Raw genomic sequence first — 26,203 nt, 5'->3', positions numbered from 1 at the left:
GAGGAGGAGCCCAGTGCTGAGGAAGGCAATCAGGGGACTCTTCAACAGGGATTTGTTTTCTTCTTCAGCAGAGTTCTAGGATAGACAAGTGCAGATATGAGTCTTAACTTAAAGGCTTGTTAGGTAAGTGTCTGTATCCACGTTGTACATATGGTACTGCGGACTGCTTGAGTATGACTTGGGTGTTAAGGAGTTGTGTCAGCTGAACCGAATTGCCCCAGTGTTCCTCTACAGATACCTTGTTAGACTTGTCCTCCACTAATTATAGCAGCGCTTGGGTCTGTGACAGGTTTTCAGAAGCTTTTTGCTATTTTAAGTTCATAAGTGGTTTAATTGTTTATTTACTTTTCATGTTCTCGTAATATATGGCATTGTTAAACATGTTAAAGTCTCTGTATGTGATGAAAGATTTAATCTTTTCTTTGATGGCTTTCTTACAAAGCCAGCTATTTGAAAATAATACTAATACCAACTTCCCTTCTGCTATCAGGTGAATAAATCTCATTTTCTGTAGCCCATTTCATGTTAGTGTCTTCCTGGTGAGAATCCATCAACTGACTATTCACCTTGTCATTTCTTAAGAAAAATATTTTTATTCTGGGGAAAAAAAAAAACAAACAACCAAACATTTTTATTGTTAAAACTTTTAAAGTTTTAACAATAGTTAAAGTTTAACAATAGTTAAAGTTTTAAAGTAAGTGGTGGGGTTTGCTTTTTTTCCCTCTGTTGTTTTTTTTTCTTCTTTTTTAAACCTAAAGACAGGCTGAGAAAGTTGGGGCTGTTCAGCCTGGAGAAGAGAAGGCTGAGTGGAGACCTCAGAGCAGCTTCCAGTATCTGAAGAGGGCCTATAAGTATGCTGGCGAGGGACTCTTCCTTAGGGAGTGTAACAATAGGACAAAGGGTGATGGGTTCGAACTGAAACAGTGGAAGTTCAGGTTAAATCTAAGGAAGAAGCTCTTTACTGTGAGGGTGGTGAGGGACTGGAACAGGTTGCCCAGAGAAGTGTTAAATGCTTCATCCCTGGCAGTGTTCAAGACCAGGTTGGACAGAGCCTTGGGTGACATAGTTTAGTGTGAGGTGTCCTGCCTGTGGCAGGGGGGTTGGAACTGGCTGATCTTAAAGTCATTTCCATCCTAAGCCATTCTGTAAAGGGTTTATGCTATATCAACACAGCAGACTAGAACTGCTGATTCTCATGGTTCAGGCAAACACAAGAGAGGAGTCCCTTTTCCTGAAGCCCTGTCTTTAGTTCCTTGATGGATCTCTCTGTAGACTGTCAGGTTTGCTGTCTCACCCTGCTGCCTCCATCTCCGCACAGGAATTGCCTGTCATCAGAGCAGTAGTCAGGAATGGTATTTAAGGTTGATGTCTGCTGTATCAGTACTAGCTTGAAATCACTTCCTTGATTTGCTCAGCTGTGTTTTAGATAGAATAAAATTCTAATGTGAATAGAAAAATGGGAAAATTGCTCCTACTAGCAAATAACCAGCATTTCATACACCCTTTTCCTCAGTTCATTAGTTGTTTGTCACAGGATAGTTAGAACTATTAATTTTAGATGATACTTGAATTATGGAGCTAAATACAAAGTTGGAAATACTGTAGTTCTGATCTCATGTTTTTGTTTCAATGTATTTATGCTGTCATACACAAGACCATCTTTACAGTTGGGTGGTCAATGGGATAGCATCAAACCTTGAACTTCTAATTTGTTGTGACTGTTTTGAAACAGTAAGTTTTTACCAAAATCTAGTGCTAATTCCAATCTCCTCGTCAACATCTGTTGAAAACAAGACCAGTGCTTTTGCTGTGCAGCTAGCTTAGACTATTCAATATTGTGGTAGTGAATGAGCCTAATAGTAACTAACCTGAGAACAAATGCAAAGCAGTGAAACCTTCCTTGACTTCACTGGTTGTTGGAAGTGCAAAGATATGGATACTGGAAGGTTTGTGTGACTTTTCTTTCTTTGTTGTATTAAAAGATTATTTTTTAAGGTTCAGAGACAATAATAATCTAAGTATAATACTTAATTTCTAAATTTAGAGAAATATTCAAGCTTTTTTAATCTCAATACCATTTTATCTATGTTTTGAGAATTAAAATGTAATATAATGCTTTATTTTTATGTATTTCTTTTTAATGATGTTGAAAAGTGCATTGATCTTACTCATTTCTTATCTCACACCACTGTCAGAAGTTTAATACATGAAATAATAGCTGGATTCCATTTGCAAGGTCTAAATAACACCTGGAGAATAAGTTATATAAATGCTGTTTCACTTTTTTTACTAGGTAATGCCAGGTTGCTCTTCAGGTGAACACTAACATGGGCAACTGTGCCACCTCTGTAGCTTTGTGCTTTGCTTACTGAAATAAACAGCATTTACATCTCATGCATCAAGACTGGGGAATTCCTGTATGACACAAATGCCTGCCTTAGGAACACTCAGTATTTTCCTGTTATCAGGGGTGTGGTAGATGAATTCAGATCTTGGGACTGAAAGTCAGTGTGTGTGTCTCTCAGACTGTAGCTTTAGTAAAACATATAGGTAAGTAGTAACCTATTGTTGATCTTCACAAGAGTGTTGTAGTTAGTGAATTGTACTAAAGCTTGCATCCTTTGCTTTTTATTATACCAAATAATAAATTCTCAGAATGCTCAGTAATATATCTGGAAACTATATTTTCACTAGCTGCCAGTGCATTGCCGTTATACAGAGTTTAACTGGTCCAAAGGGTGATGCAGTCTTAAAATGTTTGGATTTGCAAAGTACACAAACTGATCTGCCAGGTAATAAAGTTTTGTGATTTTTCTTACAGAAATTTATTTATTATCATGGAATCATACAATAGTTAGGGTTGGAAAGGACCTTAAAATCATCCAGTTCCACCCCCCCTGTCATGGGCAGAGACATCTCACACTAAACCATGTCACCCAAGGCTCTGTCCGACCTGTCCTTGAGCACCGCCAGGGATGGAGCATTTACCACTTCTTTGGGCAACCCATTCCAGTGCCTCACCACCCTAACAGGAAAGAACTCTTCCTTATATCCAATCTATACTTCCCCTGTTTAAGTTTTAACCCGTTACCCTTTGTCCTATTGCTACAGTCCTAATGAAGAGTCACTCCCCAGCATCCTTATAGGCCCTCTTCAGATACTGGAAGGCTGCTATGAGGTCTCCATGCAGCTTCTCCTCTCCAGGCTGAACAGCCCCAACTTTCTCAGCCTGTCTTCATACGGGAGGTGCTCCAGTCCCCTGATCATCCTCGTGGCCTCCTCTGGACTTGTTCCAACAGTTCCATGTCCGTTTTATGTTGAGGACACCAGAACTGCACACAATGCTCCAGGTGAGGTCTCAGGAGAGCAGAGTAGAGGGGCAGGATCACCTCCTTCGACTTGCTGGTCACGCTCCTTTTGATACAGCCCAGGATACGGTTGGCTTTCTGGGCTGCGAGCGCACACTGAAGCCGGCTCATGTTCATTTTCTCATCGACCAACACCACCAGTCCTTTTTCTTACTGTGTTACTTTAATGTAAACTGAGAGATCAGTTCCTGAAGTTGTGGAGCACTTTTCAGAGTTCTATGTGAAAAGTTTTCTTCTGTTGTCAAAAAGGGCTATTTTCTACACATCTTTAGAGTTACAGTAGAGAAATACCTGTGTATTAGTGCTTGTGTAATACCTTATTTTGGAGATATATATGTATATATAGTGCTTGTATAATACCGTATATTTAAAAAATATTGTTTTTGGGAAAGGTTTCAAAACTAGAAATTAATAATAATAAAAGCTAATACTACATATTTAAAGCAGTATATAAGATGTTCATGTATTTATGAATGTCCATTCCTGGCCATACTAAACAATGTTGTCCTGTTAATTAAAATACAGATTTTGATAATGGATGTTAATTTGCAAAAGCCTGTTCCCCATTGTGGAAGAAGAGATGACTGAAAAGGTTTAGTCTTGAGAAGAGCTTGCTGAAAGCAGAAGGTGAAATTTAGTTTTTCTTCCACATATTTCTTGTCTTTAAGAAGAGATGCTGAATGTGACAGGGTAGAAGATACATTTAGACAGCCTGTAGTTGCAGGAGGCAGGGCAGAGACTGGGCAATTCAGGATGGGGTTTGAAAGAGGTGATTGACATTGATACACCTACATGGTTGGCTGTAGAGGAATGTAGTGGGAAAAAAAGACATGTATTAAGAATCGAATAAGGAGGAAAGTAGTGAAAGACTGCGAAAGGATGGCTGGGAAACTAAGAACTGATGTAAACTCAGCTTGTGCAAGTGTGGAGCCTTCATCACAGGCATGTGAGGAGATGGCATTGGAGGAGTGATCATTTTAGAATCCCAAGAAGGGATTTCTGCTGCTCATGAAAAGGTTTCAGGGACAGGTGATGTTTTGAAATACTGGTTTCTAAGATGGCCAGGGAACAGAGGAAGTAGAGTGGGAAAGGAGAATCTGTAGTGGTTTATGAGGGAGCAAAGCACAAGCTAGATAATTTTTCATAGAGAAATAAGGAGGCTGAGAGATAGTAACACATACAGAAAGGAGGAAAGGAAATGAGGATTTGAATGCCATTTCTCTTTTGGGTCAAAAGCAGCAAACACTGTTACGCGTTAGCATCTGTGCTAATTAAAGAGGGTTTACTCCAAATTGGGTGAAGCCTGAGTTGCAGTTCTGTAGCAGTTCCCTTATGCCAGAGTTCATTTGTCATTCTTTTTTATGGCTGAGGAAGTATGGAAAATAAGCAACTTGTTTAAAGGCAGAAGTGAATGATAATGTGTGTTAGAACTTGCTTCATCTCAGGTCAAAGTGTTCATTTCCCATGCTGCTGCTTTGGAGGACAGGTTGGATGGAGAAGGTGTATTTCCTTCCTTTTGAAAATCAGGCTTACAGTGCTTGAGTGAACACTGACATTTACTGAGTACAACCCAAGGGTTTGAAGTAACTGTAGTTAGAGGACATTTGTAACCCTTCTTCAGAAATGACTTGTGTAAGGTTTTACTGGTTATATTATCTTTCCCTCACCCACCTTAGAAAAAGCAGCTTGTTTTCAAGCCAGTCTGAAGGGCTGCAACAGACGTGTTTATGCTTTGCTTCCAAGTACTGTTATGTTTGTGAGACTGTATCATGGGATAACTCGGTTCACTGGATCTTATCAGGAAACTTTATGTCATTTAGGGTAAAATGTACTTTAAGATTTTGGTGGTTAAATTTCTTTCTTAGAGATTGCATTACTGTCAATAACAGTTACTCATTGTGTTTAAACTGCTTTTTGTTTTACGATTGATCCGTGTGTAAATCAGTCTTCTCAGTAACTTTCAAATGTACGTGGTATTTTGGTTTGTTTTGCCAAAAATACAGGTGCTCATCCAAAATAAATGTTTAAAAGCGATTAGCTTGCTTCCATTCTCATTCCAGGTTGATTTGCTCTCACTGCCTCGTGCCCTTTTGTCTCTCCCTGTCTTTTCCTCTCCAATCCCTCTTTCAGTGCCATTCACATTTTCCTGGCTTCTTGGCAGTCTACCCAAGCACTTCTGATTTCTGCAGTATTGCTCTTTCTACTTCTCTACCTTTGAAGGCATCACAGTCTCAAGCACACCCTTGACATCTTTGTGTTGCCTAAGGTCTTTGGAGTTCAAAGCCTTTACTCTTTGGGCTTCCTGACTTCTACTGTGCACTGTGTAGCTCCAAAGGGATAAATACAACTGTAATATGCAAGATCTGGTAATAGACTCAACCGAGCAGAGAGAAAATAAAGTGATTCTTGCAAACCTAAATGAAAAAGAAGCTCAGCTGATTAGGAATGATCTTTAAACAAATCTTACATTCTCAAAGAATACAGATTGAAAGGGAGCTGCCTTGTTCTGAACAGTAACGTATACTTGGGAGTAAGTTGTCACCTCGGACCTGATCCAGAAAGGCTGGCAAGAAGTCAAGAGTTTGCTTGAAGCTGTGTACATTTTCTCATTCTCTTTTTTCCTGTAATTATGTGGTTTCCTACATCTTGTCTCAAATCAGGTAGAAGAAGAAAAGGGTGTGTTTTTGGCTGGATTTACTGCTTCATGTAGATACCCCGTTCACCAGAACATTAAAGAGAATAAATAGGTTACTTGGTTGGAAGTGGGGAAAATTGTCTTGTAAGCCTGTGCTTCAGCCTGACAAGTGATTAAGTAAGACTGTATCATATCCCTTGACTCCTGTTACAAAAAGCAGAAGATAATCTTCACAGGGATACTACATTTCCATATTTTTAGTTTAAGTTAAAAACAATTAAAAGCTGAACTTCCTATTGCGTGGTGTAGGACTTGGAATTATTCAATCATGCTTTTACAGAGGAATTAAATGTACAAACAGCTCCAGTCATTACAGCTTTATCTGAGACTGTTTCAAAGAAGAGCTGAAGAGCTTTCATAATGCAACAAATGTTTTGAAACTGATTACAAACAAATCAAGAATGGTGCTCTTGTTCAGCTGAGGCTTTGATTTGTTTCTATTATATCAGTGGCTAAATAAGATAATTCTTCCAGCTTCAGATCCTTCTTTGTTTAGGAGTAAAGCTGCAATCTTGCGTTGTACCATCAAGTGCTGTTTATGTTCATCATGCAGTTGCAGCATTTTAGTTCTTCTATCAAAATTAAATTCTCAAAGGGTATAGATTGAAAGGAAGCTCCCTTGTTCTGAACAGTAATGTATACTTGGGAGTATGTTGTCACCTCAGACCCGATCCAGACCCTTGTAAATATATGGAAACTGAATGAGCCTTGGATCAGATTCTTTCTGAAAGACTTTGAAAAAATTAAGACAAAGGAAATCCTAAAAACTTTTGTTATACCTCATTATACAGTGAAGTAGTTAACACAGAGCTATCGCAGTAAGGATGTATACAAAATCAGTATTTGTGTTCAATGACCCTTGTGCCAACATCTGTTCGATTTGCCTGTGGCACTATTACAGGTCAAGTGCAGCATTACAGGAAGGGGCAGGCTGCCAGTGCCTCCTCTGAACATGTACCCTTTAAAAAGCAGAATGAAAGTGCTGCTTTACCCAGCAAGCAGCGTATATCAATTTTACAGACAGATTAGATTCTAATACAGTTGGTTATCAAATTCCTTTTCCTTTCGTTTCCAAATAGCAGGTTCTACTAAGGACCATTTGGGCTTGAAAATTGCTGGTGATGATTAACAGTTTTTTTGGGACAGAGTTGTGTGGGTTGATGCATTGTCATCAGTGACTTTCATGCCATAACGATCCTTTGGTCTAGCTGTTCAATCCATCAGATAGACTTGAACTGAAATGGAGCCCAGATCAGTCTTACTAATAGAACAGACAAGGTAACACACAGAAGGCCTGTTAAATATTTTTGATTAAAATCTTTTATTTAGTAAAAGTGTTTTCAGGGCCTATAGTCTCAGATTGACTGCTGGCATTAAACTGCAGATAAATCCTGGGTTTGAAAGACTGGCTTCAATACAGTTTTTAAAAGGAAGCTTGCTATAGACTATGCATGTTATTTCTGAAGTGTGTTTGTATGTATATGTATATATTTTTCAATAGTAGCTTATTTCTAGTCCTTTTAAATATATGTATCATCTATATATGTATGTAGTATATACAGTGTGTCAATATACAGGGATTTAGAGTGTTTTCAGGAGCTTTCAAGTAAGTTTTACTTATGTTTATATGAAATACTTATTTATATTTGTATATATTTGTAGAGTATAAATGTAAGTATTATTTAGTGTCTGCACTAAGACACTAAAGATACAAGACAGTATCTTGGCTGAATAAAGTGCATATCATGAAGTGCATAGGTTACTGTCAGCACTGTGGGCCGTAGAAACCTAACATCGAGCTGATAGTCTTGTAAAGTGAAATAGGAACTCATAAAAATCAGCACAAACCATCAGAGGTTTGGAGACCTACTAAACAGCATGTGAGCACACTGGCTTTTCTTTTGAGTTTTAATGGCATTAGTTTCATGTGGACCCTTTGTTATGTTGTAGTGAGGCTTTGAGAGTAGCTACAGTTTGGCTGCAGCTTTTCCCTTGTTGATCACAAGTTTGATGTGCAGCTGCTTCTTGTAAGTGAAATATTGCAGGGGGCTACTCCATTTAGATATAGGTTTTTTTTTACCCAAATGTGCAAAATATCTTTGGTGCTTTGGTGACACTGCAGCATACTTTTTGGAGATGACATATAGATTCCAAGTCCAAAACATGCAGTTGCTAGAACCAGGTGAAATATTGTGATCACGTTCTAGTGATGATTTTCTAGAAGTATTTTTTCCTTAAATTATGATACCTTGTTATATTCAAGATGTAATTTATGTTCTGTCTCTGCATTGAAGGAATTCGGCAGTTTACATACTAGGTTATGTTTCTGTATTCTAGATTTGATCCATATGCTTCTGAGTTCAGTTTCTCATAGTAAAATCACAGAATGGTTTGGGTTGGAAGGGACCTTAAAGGTCATCTAGTAGAAATCTAGTTTCACTACTAGAAATCTAGTGGTGTGTCTTTAGATGACCAAAGAGGAGGCCTTGCTGTTATGATATGTTTATGCTTTTTTTGTAAAAATAAGATGTTCTTCCCCAAATTACACAAGGCAGTGGTGTGTTGCAGTGGTGACTATGCAGTGTTTTGGCTGAAATAACCTGGTGCTGAAATGAGGTAAGAAAAAACAGATAGGAAGATGTTTAAAAAGGATTTCAACCTTCAGTATTCAGTCCTTGAGATACGTTGAATTCTTTGAAATAGAGATGTGTCATGTGGTCTCTTAAGAGCCTTGGTCTCATATGTCTACTGCAGTGTCATATGGTCTCTTAAGAGCCTTGGAGACCTAGCATGGTGTGAAAGCAGAGTAGTCATTTTGAGGTTGAACAGCAGCAAGACCTGTCTGAGCAGCTGTGACTGGAAAGGATGTCAGCTCACTGCAGAGCGTATGAAAAAGACTTTCAACAAGCAGTGTGCTGTAGCTTCACCTGGAAGTAAGTCTGAAGGAACAGAAATGATGCAGATGGGTCACAGAAGGCAGCCAAGTCATGTCCTCTGTTTAAACTTTTATCTTGGATTCTTTCTTCCACGAAAGCACAGTTGTAGTTGGATGAAAGCAGGAATGGCCGTTGAAGGCACACAGCAAACTCTGCTTCTTCCCTATCACGTTTTGCCTGTGGCCTTTCCTGGCGAGAGATCATGAAGGGGTATTGTCTGACTGCCACAGATCTGGGCTCATCTGAACTTTGTGTTGCTTGTTAAATATGTTGTCTCACTCAAACTGATGTGAGTTGGCATCTTTGCAATAAAATTGTACTATTGGTGAATGTTGTATCAGTCAAGTTACGGAAAACGGTGGAAAAACCCCACATATACTCCCTGTTTCTCTCATGAATCCACCACTGGGTGTGCTTCTGTAAGTGATCAGTAAATGACTCCTATGCACAGTTATTTCTTCTCTAGAGATTATTCAATTTTCCAGAAGTGTTCACATTTATGCTGTATTTCAGTTTCATGTGTTATACTTGGATTTAGGTCAAGTTTTGATTTTACTCGTTGACAAGCTTGTCAAACTTCACTGTGTGCATTTGGTATATGTAATGGCTTAGAATATCATATGTACAAATAATTCCGCAATACAGGAACTTTCACTATTTGCTTTTTAAATCTGTAAGTGGCATTGAGAAACATTCAGCATTGATGAATGTTTATAACTTCACATTTTCAGCTGTTATTTTCTGCCTTTTTGGCATGCTTAAATCTCATGGCCAGTTGCAAAAAAACAAGTAGGATTTAATTCTCAAATTAATGTAAAATAATACACAGTTGCAGAATATGACATTTTTGGCAGTGGATTTCCTTGATGACTTGTGCGTAATCCTAGGAGAGCCTCAAACACTGAAAGGACAATCTAAAAGATTTGTCATTTACATCTGTTTGTTCCATATCCCACATGATGGGTAAATAACTGTGTGTGGAAATGGCTATTGCCAGTGTTAAGCCATAGTTGAGAAATGTTTTTTCCTTTAATTGAGCGCATTCACAACCCTTCCAGTACTTTCCTGTTTCCTCCTAGTGCCAAGCCATAACCTAGATGGGCTCAAAATGTAGTGTAATGGGTCCAGACTGGTGCTCTTAGAGTCCAAATTTGATTGGCTGAGTTAATAAAATATGTATGATTATGAAGTGAAAAGCTGCTTCCCAAATGAAACACTCTGATTTTAAAACACAAATGTCTGAGCCGCTTCAGCTGTCTTTAGCTGTTGAATGCAGTCCTTAAAACAGTTCTCTGTTTTACACACACAAAACCATACGCGCCATTGGGCTTTTCCAGCCTGGAAGAGGAGAGTCTGGCTGTCATAGGAGCCTTAGGTGTGTTCTTGTAAGCTCTAAGCTACTTCAGTTTTTGCTTCAGACACCTACATAGAAGATATTATCTCCTACATCACAGACATTCTAGAGCAACTTTGGAGTGACTGGAGGAGATGTATGTGATAAAATAGAGCGGAGGACATGGCAAAGTGGAGAGAACCAGGATGTCATAAGGAACTTGAGGACCTAGAGGCTTGGAGTAACACATGCTGTGGCTTGGAGAAAGAAGTCCTACCAAAAAATTGGGAAATGTGAAACACATGCTTCAGGGAGAAGGATCTGGATTTGTGTGTTGGTCAAAGGATGTGATGTTGGCTGTGCAGAAACGTCACAAATCATGTTGAGACTTCATTAGAATGAGGTTTCGAGTACGTACACTGCTGCTGACCATGCTAGTGTTGGTGTAAGTCTGTGGAGGGAGATCTTAGTAGCACAGAGGGTGCAGTTGTGTGTCACCCACTGAAGAATTGAGATTAGACTTGTATGAGCACAGTGGGAAAGTGTTAAATTTAATCCAAGGGGTAGAAGGGCATCATCCTAGGCAGGAGTGGAAGGACTAGGCTTATGAAGTCTGGTCAGAAAAATGCTGAGAGGGCTATGATCGTTGTCTATAAATACATCTGGATTGTAAACACCAAGGAGAAAAAGCGCAATTTAAGCAAATGGCCAGCACTGGTGCCAGAACAAATGGATGCAAGCTGGACTGTGACTGCATTGAGACTGGAAATGAGAAGAAATTTTCATATAATTTGAACTGTGAGATTTTGAAACAATTTTCTTTTGGGAATTAATGGGAAAAAAACACCTGAGGGCATTTTGGTTTTTAAGAGGGACTGTTTCTTGTGCAGGCTGCCTCAGGCATGGGCTTTGGCTTGGTCCATACCAACTGTAATGTTGCTGTAGAAGCAAAACCAATAAACTGGTTTGTTTTTTTTTAACCCTGTGTAACAGCTCAAGGAAACACGTTCTGATGAGTGCAGTCTCTCTGACTGGTGGCTGCTAGATGTAATCTCTAAAGGACTTGTTTGTACCATTAAAATCCAGGAGGCTTTTGTGTGTAATCATGTATAAGATCAGAGCTGTTCTTTGAATTACGCTGTAGCCACATTCTTTAAAGATGTGCGATTTCTCTCTTTTTTTTTTTTCTTTTCCAAGTTCTTTTCCAAGTAAGTCCAGATTCTGCTTAAAGGATTCTGGTCTTTATCTGACTTAAAACTGGGGTTACCAATCCAGGAACACCTGTTGAAATAGCATAACTCATTTGGTAAGGTGTTCAGTAAGAAGCAGTTTTCTTTCATAGTCCGAGTCGGTTTTTAGTTTCTTTAAAGATTTTTCTTCCTGTATTTTAATTTCAAAAATTAGTGCTGCAGATCTTAGCTTCCACCAGTTTCAGTGCTCGGATGAGCTGAAAGGGCTCAGATGCCAGAATCTGTACATGTACCAGACCCAAAAGTCTATTCAATAGAGAAATTCAGAGCCTCTGCAGAACTTTGTGAAGCGCATCATAGGAGCCTCTTGAAGTTGTTATAGCTAGCTTAAATATTGAAATGATTTGTGCATGGGTTTCATCTCATAGAATGATGAGGATATTGGGTACTGCAGTGAAGGTAGACATTTAGAGAAGTGAAATTCTCCAATTTGCATATATTTAGATTAGATATTAGAGGAAATTGTTCACTATGAGGGTGGTGAAGCCCTGGCACAGGTTGCCCAGTGCCCATCCCTGGCAGTATTCAAGGCCAGGTTGGATGGGGCTTGGAGCAAGCTGCTCCAGTGGAAAGTCCCCCTGCCTGTGTCAGGGGGTTGGAACTGGATGATCTCTAAAGGCCCCTACCAGCCCAAACCATTCTGTGGTTTCAGACCTTTCAGGTCCTCTCTATACTTGCTTTTTTAGCATGGTCTCTCTATTTCTCTTTTTTCTTTCTTTCTCTTTTGCAACATTTTTGCTTTGGTACAGTTTCTCATTTCTTAGGGGTGCTTTTTTCTCTTGTTAATGTCTAGTTTGACATCCCAGTTATACCAATTTATATGACATCCAGTTTCCCATTAGTTGTAGTACAAGAAAGTAAAGGGACAAACACTTTGTTCTTATGTATGAATTCACAGATTTCAGTCTCTGTTGTCTAAGGGTTCTGTAATGACTGCTTCATGTTTTCTATTCAGGTATCAAGTGGTTTAATAGTGCGGTGAATGCCTGTACCACTGTGTGTATGGTGAAGAGATACTGTTCTGTGACTCTATTCAAAACAGAATGTCAGCTGCCTAAGCGTAAAATGCTTGCTACCATGTTGTATTTTCCTTTGCATGTGCAGATGCAATCCAGTGATGCTTGTACTTAGGGATCAGTAATGCAGAGCATCTCCTGTGAAGTGAGAAGAGTTTTCCCTCTTAATAAGAACACAAATTCTGGCCACTTAGTTCTTCTAAAGCTAATCTCATCAGGCTAGAACAGATACATCAGATGGAAAAGACTAACAAGAGACTGGAAGATAATTGGAGAAATAACCTTTAAAATGAAAGACCTGGTTGTAATGCTTTTACAGTCTTTATACCTGAAAATATGTATATGTGATAAAGAGGAGATCCTAAGAAAGAAAACAAATAAGTGTTTTTTCTTCCATTTTATTTATAGGTACTAAATGAAGCAGTGGGTGCACTGATGTATCACACTATAACTTTAACACGAGAAGACCTGGAGAAATTTAAAGCACTTCGAATAATTGTCCGAATTGGCAGTGGTTTTGATAATATTGACATCAAATCTGCTGGAGATTTAGGTATGACTGTTAAAGACATTATTTTACATGTTATGCTTGCCTCCAGAAATCTGATAGCGTCTGAGTCTTTGCATTAATGTTTTCTGTATATTTTATGCTAACATAGTATGTAAGCTGTATAATTTTCTCATCAAAGTGTTGCAAAATCATTATGGAGATACTAGCATTAGTTAATTAAGTGATAATATTAACAGCTTTGCGACAGGATGGCAATCAGCCTGTTCAATATAAACTCAAGTAGTATGGGAATAATTTTTCAGCTCTTTCTTTTTCACCCTGGTTGTATATTTTAACTACATATGCTGTAATCTAATCACAAAATACAGTTCCCTCAGCATGGCATACTACTACTACTGTTTGAATAAAAAATGAGGGTCATTATCAACTGTCTGAGACTTATTTATGATGCATGAGATTGAGTACGAAACCACTCCATAAAGTAGAAATATTGATTTTATAGGAGAATTAGTTGTTGCTGCCTCAGAATGAATTCAGATACTGGAGCTTTGAGGAGATGGTGCTTGGTGTTTCACTGTAAAAAAGCAACAGTCTGATTTGTACTTTTCTTACTTAAGGTAAACCATCTCTTAGCTATAGTCTCCAGGTCAGGCTACCACTATGTTTTCTTTGTTTCTTTTCTAAGGTTGAGGTGACCAAGTATGTTTCCCATTATGCTCTGGGAAGATCTTGGAGGTGTTTATTTCAATGGGACAGTGGGTAGTCCTAATAATAACGTTGTTGTAGTGAGGAGATGTAGTACGATCTGTTTATCAGTAAATGATAGTAAAATAATCAGCTGGTTTTAATGGTTGTGTAGTTTGCTCAGCATGCAGAGGCTAACAACTTCTTTGTGAGTTTCTGTGAAGAACAGATCAAGTCCAAAAGTCTGCAAGGCTGTGTTCCTGCATACTGTAAATAGTGCCACAGTTAGACATGTGTATTGTGAGCTCTAGAAAACACATATATACATAGAGATTGGCCTGGGGTAAAATCCTAGATCAAAAGCCAAAATCTAGGTACATATCAAAGGCCCTGACCAGCCCGATTTATGCGGAGCATCTCTTGTAAGAGGAAAAGCTTTGCAGGTTTGTGGGCTTGTTTCTGCAAGTTTCCATGCTGGACTGTAACCCAAGCTTATAATTCAAATGCATCCGCATAAGGCTTCAAGCCAGAGTACAGCAGATTTGGGAAATTCTCATTTGTATGAAATGCTAAATGGCCACATTCCTAATGATTCAGTTCCTATGTTGCGATTAGACTGAGTTACGCAGTTGGAATCCATCTTGATAGTGCATTCCAGTATTTATGAAAAATAATTGTTCTCTATCAGAAGCCAGTAAATGCTGGAATTTTTACAGTGTAAAAGGTCTCATTTTAATAGTTAGGGTGAAATGCTTGGAATTAAACAGTAACTCACCTCTAGAGGGACAAATCACTTTCCATTTGTTGAACCTAATGCAAATAATACGCATCTCAAGGAGGTAATATGAGAGTTAATTGCTCTTTTAAAAAGCTTTGATTCACTCTTGAAATACAGTGTATAGACCACAAAGTCTGACACATTCCTGAGCTTCCATAGTAACTTTTTGAGTTATTTGTCATAGAGCTGCCTCACGGGGTTGTTACCAACTTTTGCTGTGAAGTATTAGTCTCATGTTAGTGCTTTTACTCTTCTTAAAATGCATGAAAACATATTTCTTGGATAAAAACTTTACGATCTAGTCTGCTTTTTCTCCACTTTATTAATTATTGACTGGAAAATATGTAGAAGTTGTGAGTGTAGCTGGATGCGAATGAAGTGGGAGTCAGGGTGATGCCCGTTGGCTCCTGCATTTTCCAGCATTTCAGCACTGAACCTCTGCACAAGATCACTGAAAGTGGTGCGAAAAGGGGAAAGGGAAGGGGCCATAGGAGTGATGGACATGCGATAAGAGTGTGCTGTCCTTTCCCCTGTGAAATGTCTCTTCATATCCTTGCCCCTCTTTTGATACTCTCTTTGGTTTACCATGCTTCTGCCTTTCAGAAGTAAGCTGGTTTTAAAGCTAGGGGGCAGAGGGAAAAAGAAATTCCTACGGTTTAGGAGAGAAATTACTTGACTTTTGTTCCTCAAGTCTCGTAAGAAAACCTGTTAGGGAGGAAGGTGTCCAGTGAATTCAGTTACTTATTTCCCTTCCCAAATATGTAATATAACTCTTTAAGCTCTCTTTAAAGCATTATTTTGTTGATGCCAGCTATCAGGAGACATGCTTATTAAATTTGTTTTGCCATCTAAAACCTGCATTTTTCCTCCATGAAAAAGACTTTTTATATAAACAAATGCAGCTGTTTCATACAATGCACTTAAAGGGATGCTACTCTTCAGTCTTGTACTTTTCCCCCCACTCGTGGTTTTTTCCCTGGTCAAAGAAAAACTGGTGAGTTTCATGCTACCATTGATGTTAGCACGATGCCAAGATTAATATTCCAGCAAATGATGCTGGTTTGTCTTGGTTTCTAAGTCTAAGAGCAGTGACTCAGCAGACACTGTATCTCCACAGCAGAGGAAAGAAAAACAGTTCTGCATGTTCCGCATGTTGGTTTTTACTGATGTAAAGCAAGCTGTAAAAAAGTACTGGGCAGCAGACTGAAGGCATTTGAATGTAAAACATAGATAAATATGGTATGAGCTTATTATTTGTCAGATTACTGTTATTATTATTATTGAAGAGAATGTGTTTTTCCTTGCTTCATAAGCTATACTGGCGTTAGCAGAAGACTCATTGAATATTTATTTATGTAAAAACACGAACAACCAGAAAGTGAAAACTGTATTAGGGTGTTTTTTAGGATACAAAACACTTTTTTTCTCCACCATGAAATTACACTGCTTGTGATCTCAGTCAGCAGAACTGAGAGACAAACATTTGTGGGAGCTGCTGATTAGAGAGAGAACATGTAGGAAATAGAGTAAAGAGAAAGAAGTCAGAAAGGACACAAACTCTGAAGTAACCATTTTGCTTAAGTGCCCTGTATTTTGAGTACTGGAAGGTAAAAAGCAGAATGGTGTAACTTGCATGCAGGTACAATCCTGATGTGTTTTTTGAAATGAAAAATACTTGAGTGCCTAATGACAGTTAGATGGGTTATCTCCTTAATTTGAGAGACCGGGAAAGGACCTGGGTTCTGTTTGGTGTGATTGTACAAACCCGTTTCCAACACAAAACAAATTGTCCCTCCCTGTGTCATGATTACCCATACGTGAATTGGAAATACTAAGAGTCATCCTGTGAGGTCTTTATAAGAATAGCTGTCATTATGAATTATTTTATATTCTTTAGAACTTGTATAGATACCTAAGGTATCTTGTATAGATAGATAACCGTAACAATGACCGTTAACCTCACTTTTGAGCGCAAGGCAGACTTCTCTTTGCTGTCCAAAACACCTAATTCAGTGTGCATGTAAAACACCAAGACTTGCATTGTAAACTTGTCTGACATCTTTAGTATTGCCTTTTGTGGTTTCAGTGGTCTGCTTAGTGTTTGCCTTAGTTTGAAAACACAATAAATAGTAATAGAAAAATCAGAAAAAAAATATGTTTGTGTGTATTTATCAACTGTTATGTCAAGTATTCTGTCTGCCATTACAGTCAGAAACCTAGTATTTGGGCAAAATTAAATCTGTAAATTTAAATCTCATACTTCTGAATTTGCTGTTAAATATGAAAAAGTAAGGAATGTTTGGCAACTGGTATCCTTTTCCCCCACTCTTTGCAGGGATCGCAGTGTGTAATGTGCCAGCTGCCTCTGTAGAAGAAACAGCAGATTCTACCATGTGCCACATTCTGAACCTGTACAGGCGAACCACCTGGCTACACCAGGCCTTGCGAGAAGGCACGAGAGTACAGAGCGTTGAACAGATTCGGGAAGTGGCTTCTGGAGCTGCCAGGATCAGAGGGGAGACCTTGGGCATTATTGGATTAGGTAAGTTGGCTTGAGTGGTGGTTGAATACTCCTCACCTTTCACTGCTTTAAACAAAATGAAGAAGATTTGAGCTATAAAAACTGAACACTTAGTTCATTCATTTCCATGTCAGCCGTTCCTGGAGTTTATATATCTCAAATGTATGTCCCTTAGACATCATTTCCCTCAGAAAAACTGAACTTAGTTGCTGATAATCTCTAAGTAATTCTTTGAATTTCCATACAGCTTTCTGTTGTATTCGCTGATGTGAGGCACACTTGTTTAAGAGGAGACACCATCAATTCCCTTTTCCAGGACAAGGATGCTGCTGCTTCAGCCTGGTGTCACTGGTGTCAATGTATATGTTTTATTTCTAGTCTGCTGTCATATCTGGTTTTGTTTCTGCTTTTTTCCTTATACTGTTTTTAACATATCTGAAAAGCCTTTGCTGCAGTAACAGCCTGCAGAGCAATTCTTTCATGTGTGTGGTTGAGCTGCATCTGAAATTGTATTTCAGCTCGAATGAGAGGAAAAAAATATGCAAGAAAGTTTGAAATGTTTCCAGACCTAATAAAATCACCTACTTACCTCTCTGAATGGCCCTAAATGTGTTTCAGCATCTAACAGATGGACAGGCTTACTTGAGATGAATTAATTAGTGTCTGTTTCAGAAGTAGGGAAGAAAAACAAGCAAGTCAGTTTCTATATAAAAATTATTCAGTCATGTGCTTGTCTTACCAGAGATCTGATAGACTGTGGATGTAATTGCTGTGGTATTCATCCACAGGAATTAATAATACAACTTTGACAACAAGGCATCACACTTAAATGACTTTTCCAGTTACACGTTGCTGTCAAATAACTCAAGCTACAAACTCTTTACTTGTGGAAGCTGAAAATAGACTGGAGTTACATAGTACTCATTTAAATGAGTATGCAGCACACCAGAAACATCTTCACAGTCAAAAGAATTGCCTTCAAAATATGACTTTCAAGAAGTTAGTCACGAAGTTGCTTTCTCAAATCTATACCCGTGTAATTATGCACCTCATTGAAACACACAGTGATCATTGCACTCACAGTCATAGCATCTGTACATAAATAATAGACAATCACCTGCAGTGTTTAAAAATGGAAATGCATACCTCTTTTTTGAAGCCCAAGCCTTAGCTCACATCCTCTGTGCACATTTGCTGGAGATGGCTGTCCTGTTGGCATTGCTTCTTTTTTTTCCCATATTGCACAGATTCCAGACTGAGATTAGAAAAAAATATCATTGGTTATTGATTTCCTTAAGTGAATTTTGTGTGTGTTGCTTTTCAGTGACTGACTGAAAACTATAGAGAAATTAAGGGATAATCAGATTGCCAATATGTGCGTAAAGCGACATAAAATGCTAGGTTTGGGGTTTAGTTTTAAAAAGCAAGCTCTTTGGGTGCATCATTAAATACAAATCATGTTTTAAGTATATTAAAAGGCTAGAAAAATCTGATTGTAAAGGTGCACATCTGTCACAGTTATTAACCGTTTTATCTAGCCATTTATTGTTTCTATGTCTCTTCCTACAGTAGAATATTAATAATTTCAGGGAAAATTAAGTTTTAAAGTCAGTTTGGAAGATTTCCACTGTTTCTTTTTGTGCATGCATGTGAATAGGCACAACATTTTAATACTGACCTGTTCTCACAAACTGCTATATGTTCATGAAGGACAAGAATGTGGTCTTAGAAGATACAGAAGTAGAGCTGTACTAGACTTTATGTTTGAGCACTTCAGGCACTTGGACTGTGATACACTCTTTTCTATTATAGATCATTGCAAGAGGCTTCCTGTCTCTAGTTTCAGACTAAAATGTGTATTTACAATCACCTTCAAAAGGCTGTTGCCCTTAGGTCATATTTCTCTACTAGAGGCCTCTTCCTATGTCTGTCGTTTTGCCTCAGTTTATTACTTTGTTATTTAGACATATCAACGTCAGAAGTGATGCACCACTGAGAGGCTGAGAAGTGAACGTATTGCACACAAAATTAATGATTCTCGTCATCTCTTACTAAGGCCCTTTCTCTAGTTCTCGGCAGCGTCGCTGTTTCTGTACTTTCTCGTTAATGTGTGTCTGAGATCATGTCATATCTCAACCACAGCTACGTTTCGCTATTTTTGTCTTGAAATCGTGGTCTCTTCAGCAGTGGGTTGCTTAAATTTATCACTTTGCTGCTGTAAATGCTAACTCCAGACCTTCTTCACGTCTGTTCCTGGGCTTTTCTCTCATTTTGCCAAAGAGAAACACTCTAGCTCTTGCCTGTCTCTGTGCTAGGGAATGACATAGTCATTCCCTCCAAACCTTCAGCTACTCACTTCCTTATCCACTGGTCTAGCCAAGTTTCATGACTCACTTGCCGCCTTCTTGCCATCACCCACTCTCTTTTCTTTGCCTCCTTGCATGCATATTCCTGCTTTGACACTTGGTCTGTCCTGCCTAATCCTATTACTCTATGCTTCTCCTTTAAAGTTAACCCCATCTCTCGTCCTCTGCTTGTGTTGAGCTTGAAGATAAGCAGAGACTCAACAACATAATACCTCCTTCATCTGCTTGTAGGATACCATCCATCATTGTTTTGTTGTTTGGTTAGCCTCTGAGCTCCTTAGGGCAGAGCCTGTGTTTCTTTCTGTCATTATGAAGTGTGTGATTCTTTGAGCCTTACATAAATAATAATATCACATCATTGAACGGCTGTCTTTGTCACTTTAAATCTTTATTACTATCCAGTGTCCTATATTTCAAGTGATGCATCGCAAGTGTGGATAATAAGCCCTGCATTGAGGTGGGGGGGAAGCTACCTTTTCACCTTATATCTAGATATTTAGTGTTTTTCTTTCAAAATGAGAATATTTATGAGCAGCCTGTAAGAACCTGGATGATAGGTACCTGGAACTGGTTCTTCTGTAGTGATGATTTTATAGCAGTGAAGGCACTGAAGTCACACTCCCTTCCTTTTCCTTCCCAGTTACAAATGCTGATGACTAATAGCTAATGCATTTCCTCACTCAAGAGAGGTGAAATTCCTCCAAGTACATCTGTCTTCACAGTGCAATGAATGTCATTGCTCAGTTTGTCTTTCCTCACCTGCTCTGTTCCCTCAATAGTCCCACGTTAAACTAGATGTTGGACAAAATACCAGTCTGCATTTTCAGGCAATATTAAGGCTTGAGAGTTGGGTGGTATTACTATGCAATAAATGATGTACTCTTGGCGGTCTCACTAGCTCTGTTAATGTGCTCAGCAGGAAATACAGCAAAATTGCTCTCTCCACATTTCAGAGTTCTCCAAGAGGGAGGAAAAATTACCCAGATTCTCCATTACTGTTGCATAGGCAGGAAAGAGCTGCTAAGTGAAAGCACTTTTTCCTTCCATGGAAGTGTGCAGGCAGGTCATCAACATTTCCACAGTATCAAGGGAATTTTGTGGAACTTTGTAATACCAGCATGAGATGCACATTCTTTGACAAAGAGCGGAGCAGGGGTCATTGTCAGCTGCAGCTACTGTACTGTCACCCTCAAATCAGGTCATTGGCAAGGTGAGGGTCAGAGGCAGCTGCAAACAGTGAGACTTGGGGCAGAGTAGATGGGTTGGATTGTTACAGGAGACCCAGGCATTTTTCAGTCTCTCTTCACACTTCTGTCATTGGAATGATGCATGGGCTTTGCTAGGACTTTGTGGCTTTGAAGCCTGTGCTTGTGTTCCTGTTTGCTTCTTTTTCCAGTTGTATGCCGTATTTTCTACATTCTTCCCACACTGCAGACTAAAAAGTTAAATTAATGTTGTAAACTTCAGAATTTACATTCGCTGGAAGCAGCCATGACTGTTCATAGCAATTGTAAGTGCTTGTAAGACAAACTTGTCCTGCAGGTGGGATGCTTTGTGTGCTGTTCTGTTGCTCTTGATGTGCTGAGGTAGCTTTTGAGCCCTTCTTAATGCCTGAGAGAGTTCTGTAGCTTTTCAGGAAAGGAAAAAAAAGTGTTGTAGGTTCGTGGTTGTCCTGTCTTGTCTGACTGTAGTTTAAAGAGGAATAGGCAAATAACGCGTGCCAACCTATGTATTTTTATGATGGCTACGACCAAATATGAATTGCCAGTTGCAGAAGAGTTTTATCCCATAAAGTAATTGTAGTAGGACAGTTCTGGCATGTGGTTTCTGAGTGTTTCAGAAGGAAAGCTTGTGCACACTAAAGGCTTTGCTTTATTAGCCTGGTTGCAATGAATAGAAAGTGTAGCTTTAACTGGAGAGTCTGTTATAAGAGATTTCACTGTTGTGAATCTCCTCAGGTATTAGTGTTGTAAAGAGTGTAAAGAAGAACAGACAACAGTGTTGCATGTGAAAAATGAATGGAGCTGCAGTAAAAGCTATATGTTTTGTTTTAAAAAACAGTTTACAGTTGTGTGATTGATTCCTTGAGCTGTGAACATGCCAAAAGTCTGGAAAGTAATACAGTGTTTGTGCTGAAAATGGTCTTGTTCAAGTTTATAAAAACCAGGTTGGAAAGCAAACAAATAAACACAAGTATTGAAATAAAAGATTTTGAAGAGTATTTTAACTTGGTGTCCTCAAAGAAAGCAGAGAGCCCCCATCAGATTGACATACTGCTTAATATTCCAAGCACATTAGTCAGTAAGCACTGCAGAACTGCTGTGTTCAGGTTAAATGATCAACAAAAAACCTTTCTTCCCGTGGTTTCTTAAGTGTATTCAAGGAGAAACTGAAAACCAGAGGGAAATCCCTTCAAGCACAATTGGAAAGAGATGGGATTTCCCTCTCTTAAGTTGATTCAATTTTGAACAAATGTGGATGTTATAAAAGAAAGCTTGTTGACTTTTTATTTTTCAAGTGAGATGTGATTATTATGGTGTGTTGAATTATGCTTTTGAAGTGTCTTTATCTAACGTTTGTAATACTCTAAACTGAGTATCTAGTGTGTAGACTTCTGACCTGAAAAGTATGTTAGTTCTAGTTCAGTACCCTTGCTCACTGGATGTACTCACTCACTTTTCCTGCCCTCTGTGTTTTACTGGTAGTCAAAGGAATATACACACCTCCTGATGGCATGTGGTATTGAGTCATGCCCATACAGCAGTTTCAGGCACAACTCTGAAATATGACAGTAAGGAAAGTGGAACAGAGGAAAACAAAGGCCAATGCGAATAGCAAATGATACCCCACTATTGTTCAACTAGGCGCCATATGAGGGACTGTATTTATTCATCATTTAGGTAGATGGATACAGCATTTTTTAAAGCCTTAGATGACAGGATTCTTGTAGGCATTTTAATGCTGAAAGGGTGTTACTCAAAATGAAAGAAAATACTAGTTCAGAAAGGAGATTGCACACATTGAGAATGGTTGAGCTTCAGATTAAACAAATTCTCTTTTATTGCATCCATTTTTGAGGATTAATTTTATAGCTTTTTATTAAAGCCAGCTGGTCTGACATGGTAAGGATAAGTCCTTGGCAGGCTGGGTTCACAAGCAGTAGTGTTTTACCATAAACAGGCCCAGCAGGCAAGCCCTTGTATTACACAGATTATTGCAGATTACGTGTCATCTTCTGGCATTTCACATCTCCAGTTGCAGAAGGTGCTTTGTTTTGAACAGGGTAGTGTGAAACAGCCCAGATGTAATGTTTCTGATTTCAGTGATGATTTCAAGTGGGATGGGAGCCACCTCTTTTTTATCATCTTCCAGTTACTGTGCAAAACAGTATGGTTTGGTACCAGCATTTGCAGTGGGAAGGAGGAGGCTACCTTACACCAGCTGTTTCACATCTGTTCTCATTGCATGTTTATCTTGTTCCAGGGCGTGTTGGGCAAGCAGTAGCGCTACGTGCCAAAGCCTTTGGCTTCAGTGTGCTTTTCTATGACCCATACCTCTCAGATGGCATGGAGCGTGCTCTGGGACTGCAGCGGGTGAGCACTTTGCAGGACCTGCTGTTCCACAGTGACTGTGTTACCCTGCACTGCAACTTGAATGAACACAATCATCATCTTATCAATGACTTCACCATAAAGCAGGTAATAATCTCTGTGGGCGCCCTCCGCACCAGTGCTGGTTGCTGACACTGTGTAGAATTTATTTGCTTAAACAGGCAGATAGTAATTTGAAAGAAATTTCTTTCCCTTTTGCTGCTCAGATCAAGCAGGTTTATAACAGATGAGGGAATAGATGGTGGCTCATCTATTGTTGCTTTTATTGTCTTTTTTTCTCAGTAACATCGCGTTGTGGAAATAATTTGCTCTTCTTAATGTTGCTCAGATTGCATTTATGTAAAAGCACTTTTTCCATGTCTTGTAGTAGCTACTTCTTTTACCTTTTACAGGTAGCAATTCTGCCTTTCACTCATGATCCTCAGTTTGAGTTCTTAGATGCAATTTAAAGATTATGACTAAATGGCTCCCCCCTGTGCTCAGTCCTGATGCTCACAGAGCACTTCATGATGGATTGTATTTGCAGCATTGCATTACTTGGAAAGATAATGTTTCTTGGAATTAGTACTAATATCTCCCCCAGGTTTTAGGTAATAGTAAAATAATTTCAAAACCTAGATGTAGTAACTGCTGCATTATTGCCTAATTTCATAGTAAGCTTTTTCATTAAATGTCTAGCTTCTGACTCCAGTCTCAGTGTAGGTAACAAATACAGTGCTGAGATGTCAGAATGTAGATATATATAGTGTATAGGAAAGAAACTCTTAAGATATAGTAGTTGATCTTGGTGTTGTTTATGTATGCAGTATTTGTATGTGTTGGTAACAGTGACAGTTGCACTCTTGCGGTAAAATCATTGCTTAGCTTCTGACAAATAGTTTGTACTTACTGTTCTTGAACTTAAGACAACTGAAGCAGTTACTGAACATGTTCCACAGTTATGTAGGATCATGGCATAAAACTGTTAATATAACACATTTCTTGATTGAGAGTTTAGGGATTTTGCAGGTCCATCCCAACATAAAATCAGGGTTCGAGTTTTAAAACTTAAAATATTAAGAAGTTTAATATACAGATCTCTAAGAGAACTGAGTTTTGTCACCCTGCCCTGAACACTTTTCTTTGTTGTGTGCTCAAGTACATTTAATGGTTATTACATGGTTAGATGTCTTTGCAAGCAGACATCTAGAGGCAAACAGAGCCACCTTGCATTCAGAGGAGCTGTCTGGAAGCTTAGCAGTGGTCGCTCATTATACAGCCAACTGTGAAACTTGGGCCAGTGGATCACAGGAAGTTTTTGAGTGGATATGGATAAGCACGATGAGCTTTGGAGAGGGCTCAGTGCGTTAATCAGTGAAACAGACAAAACCTGTTAAGACTGAGAGATACCATCTGAAATGCAATGCGTATCATACAGTCTGTACCAGAAGGGATGTCTTAAGCATTTATGTTGCTATCTGTTATCCTTTGTGATTAAAGCAAGGTTTAAAATGTTAGGAGATAGTTCTTGCTTTGGATAAAAGTTGGGTGACGCAGTCTGTATTATAGCAGCTGGCATGAAAACCACTGAATTATAACACCTCTGACTGCTTAGTTTGTGTAGAGCAGATCTTCTGTATTTGCATGAAAAAATGCAGAGTAGCTTTTTTAGGCTGACAGGTGTGAATTTAAACAGTATTCCATGCTGCTTTCATCCAATATTTCATGCTCATGTAATAACCAGTTTTGAAACAAAGTGGAGAGAAGTATGATGCATCTCATTTCACTACAGTCTCACCATGAGTTTTGTTTAGAGTCTGAAATTACATAACCTTAAAATGTCTTTGAAAGTTTGGTGTCGGTCTTGTCTTCCAGTAGCTTTTCCCTTTAATTAGTCAGCATCCTGTCTAGCCGTGCTGCTTGGCCTTGTAGCTCAGAGTAGCTCAGAGAAGTGCTTCAGGCTTGTGTTTATTGAACCCATGGTAATCAAGTGCTCTGAAGAGGAGCAGAGGTCAGTTTTAGTTTTACAGATTTAAGAAAAAGACTGCAGTTTGAACACAATATGTTATTAAAGCAGCGATGCAAGTTTAGTGTAGGTGAATTAACAGCCATCAGCAGTTCTGGCCAGTTCTTTCAAGCTTCCACTTATTGTTAAGGGTCAGCTCTAGCTGCATCCACCCTTAAAGTCTATCATGAGTCACCCAATTCATTCCCATTAGAATGTATGTATGCAGCTATGCTCTGTTTGATTTGGACTTGCCTTCAGAGTTTTGTAAATAGTCCTAAAATGAAAACTCAAGTGAGGTTATTAAGATTGGACAGAAAAGTTTAGCAGGTTTCACCTTGATTAAAAGTTTCAAGTCCTTCAAAGGGCGTATAAATACACTAAGCTATACTTAAATCTTCCATTTGCAGGAGCACAGAAATAGCAAGTGTGTATGAGCTCCCACCAGCCTGTATGGCATGTCTGCACAGCGGGTGTGATTGTCACTTGGGTGAGCCCTCCTGTGCTAGTGCTGATCTAGTTCTCACAGCTGACTTAAGTAGTGGAGATGCAGTGATGGTTCCCATCAGGAACGTCTTGTTACTAGACCAGCTTAAGATCATGCCCCCATTTCTTCATTGTTCTACTTCCCAAGTTAATGAACATAAAACTGAAAGAAGTATCCCTTAGTTCTGCTCCGGGAAGTGGACTTTAGGTTTGCTATACAGTCTAATAGAGGGTTCTCCTGTAAGCCCTAAGAGCCTGCAAATGGAGAGAGGCAGGGCCACGCTAAACCTAGTGAGTAAAATATGGTGGGTTTTTTTCTAATCACCTTACTGTGAGCATATACCTGTTAATTGTTTAATATTTCCTATGATCTCATGTAAAAAAAAATCTCGCAGCTGACTTTAATCCAAACCTTTTTCATGAATTTGGCATTTCGAATCAGTCTTTCAGAGTGAGGATCCATTTACATAAGCTTTAGTCTGATGTGTAGGTTTCAAGTAGTTGACTCAATGTCAAAATGTTTCGGGTTTCCTGTTCTTATGGTGAAAGATGGTGTCAGTACAAAATGAGATTTTTATCATTCATCTTCACCATGGTTCCCGCTCATCATATGCTTACATCCATGCACAGAAACGCTTCTGCGATCAGAAGCTCTGTTTGAGAC

General features: G+C 38.9%; 1 protein-coding gene and 1 long non-coding RNA gene across 11 annotated transcripts in view; one reads left to right on the top strand and one right to left on the bottom strand.

Annotated features, from left to right (window-relative positions):
* The window catches only part of LOC133276290 (uncharacterized), a 380,765-nt gene that overhangs the window by 334,325 nt on the left and 20,237 nt on the right, over positions 1-26,203 (bottom strand). The gene's annotated exons all lie outside the window — the stretch shown is intronic.
* CTBP1 (C-terminal binding protein 1) overlaps positions 1-26,203 on the top strand; it is a 249,873-nt gene that overhangs the window by 209,886 nt on the left and 13,784 nt on the right. For all 10 annotated transcript variants that reach the window (XM_061466796.1, XM_061466802.1, XM_061466855.1 and 7 more), the window contains 3 exons: positions 13,007-13,151; positions 16,907-17,113; positions 22,942-23,156. In XM_061466796.1, the coding sequence (XP_061322780.1) occupies positions 13,007-13,151; positions 16,907-17,113; positions 22,942-23,156 (567 nt within the window). The remainder of the gene's footprint in view (positions 1-13,006; positions 13,152-16,906; positions 17,114-22,941; positions 23,157-26,203) is intronic.

The sequence above is a fragment of the Pezoporus flaviventris genome, unplaced genomic scaffold, assembly GCF_033815535.1.
Source record: "Pezoporus flaviventris isolate CSIRO_AGI_PZ_B2104156 unplaced genomic scaffold, CSIRO_AGI_Pfla_v1 ptg000002l, whole genome shotgun sequence".
In the NCBI taxonomy this organism is placed as follows: domain Eukaryota; kingdom Metazoa; phylum Chordata; class Aves; order Psittaciformes; family Psittacidae; genus Pezoporus; species Pezoporus flaviventris.
This window is presented reverse-complemented; position numbering and strand designations above follow the sequence as displayed.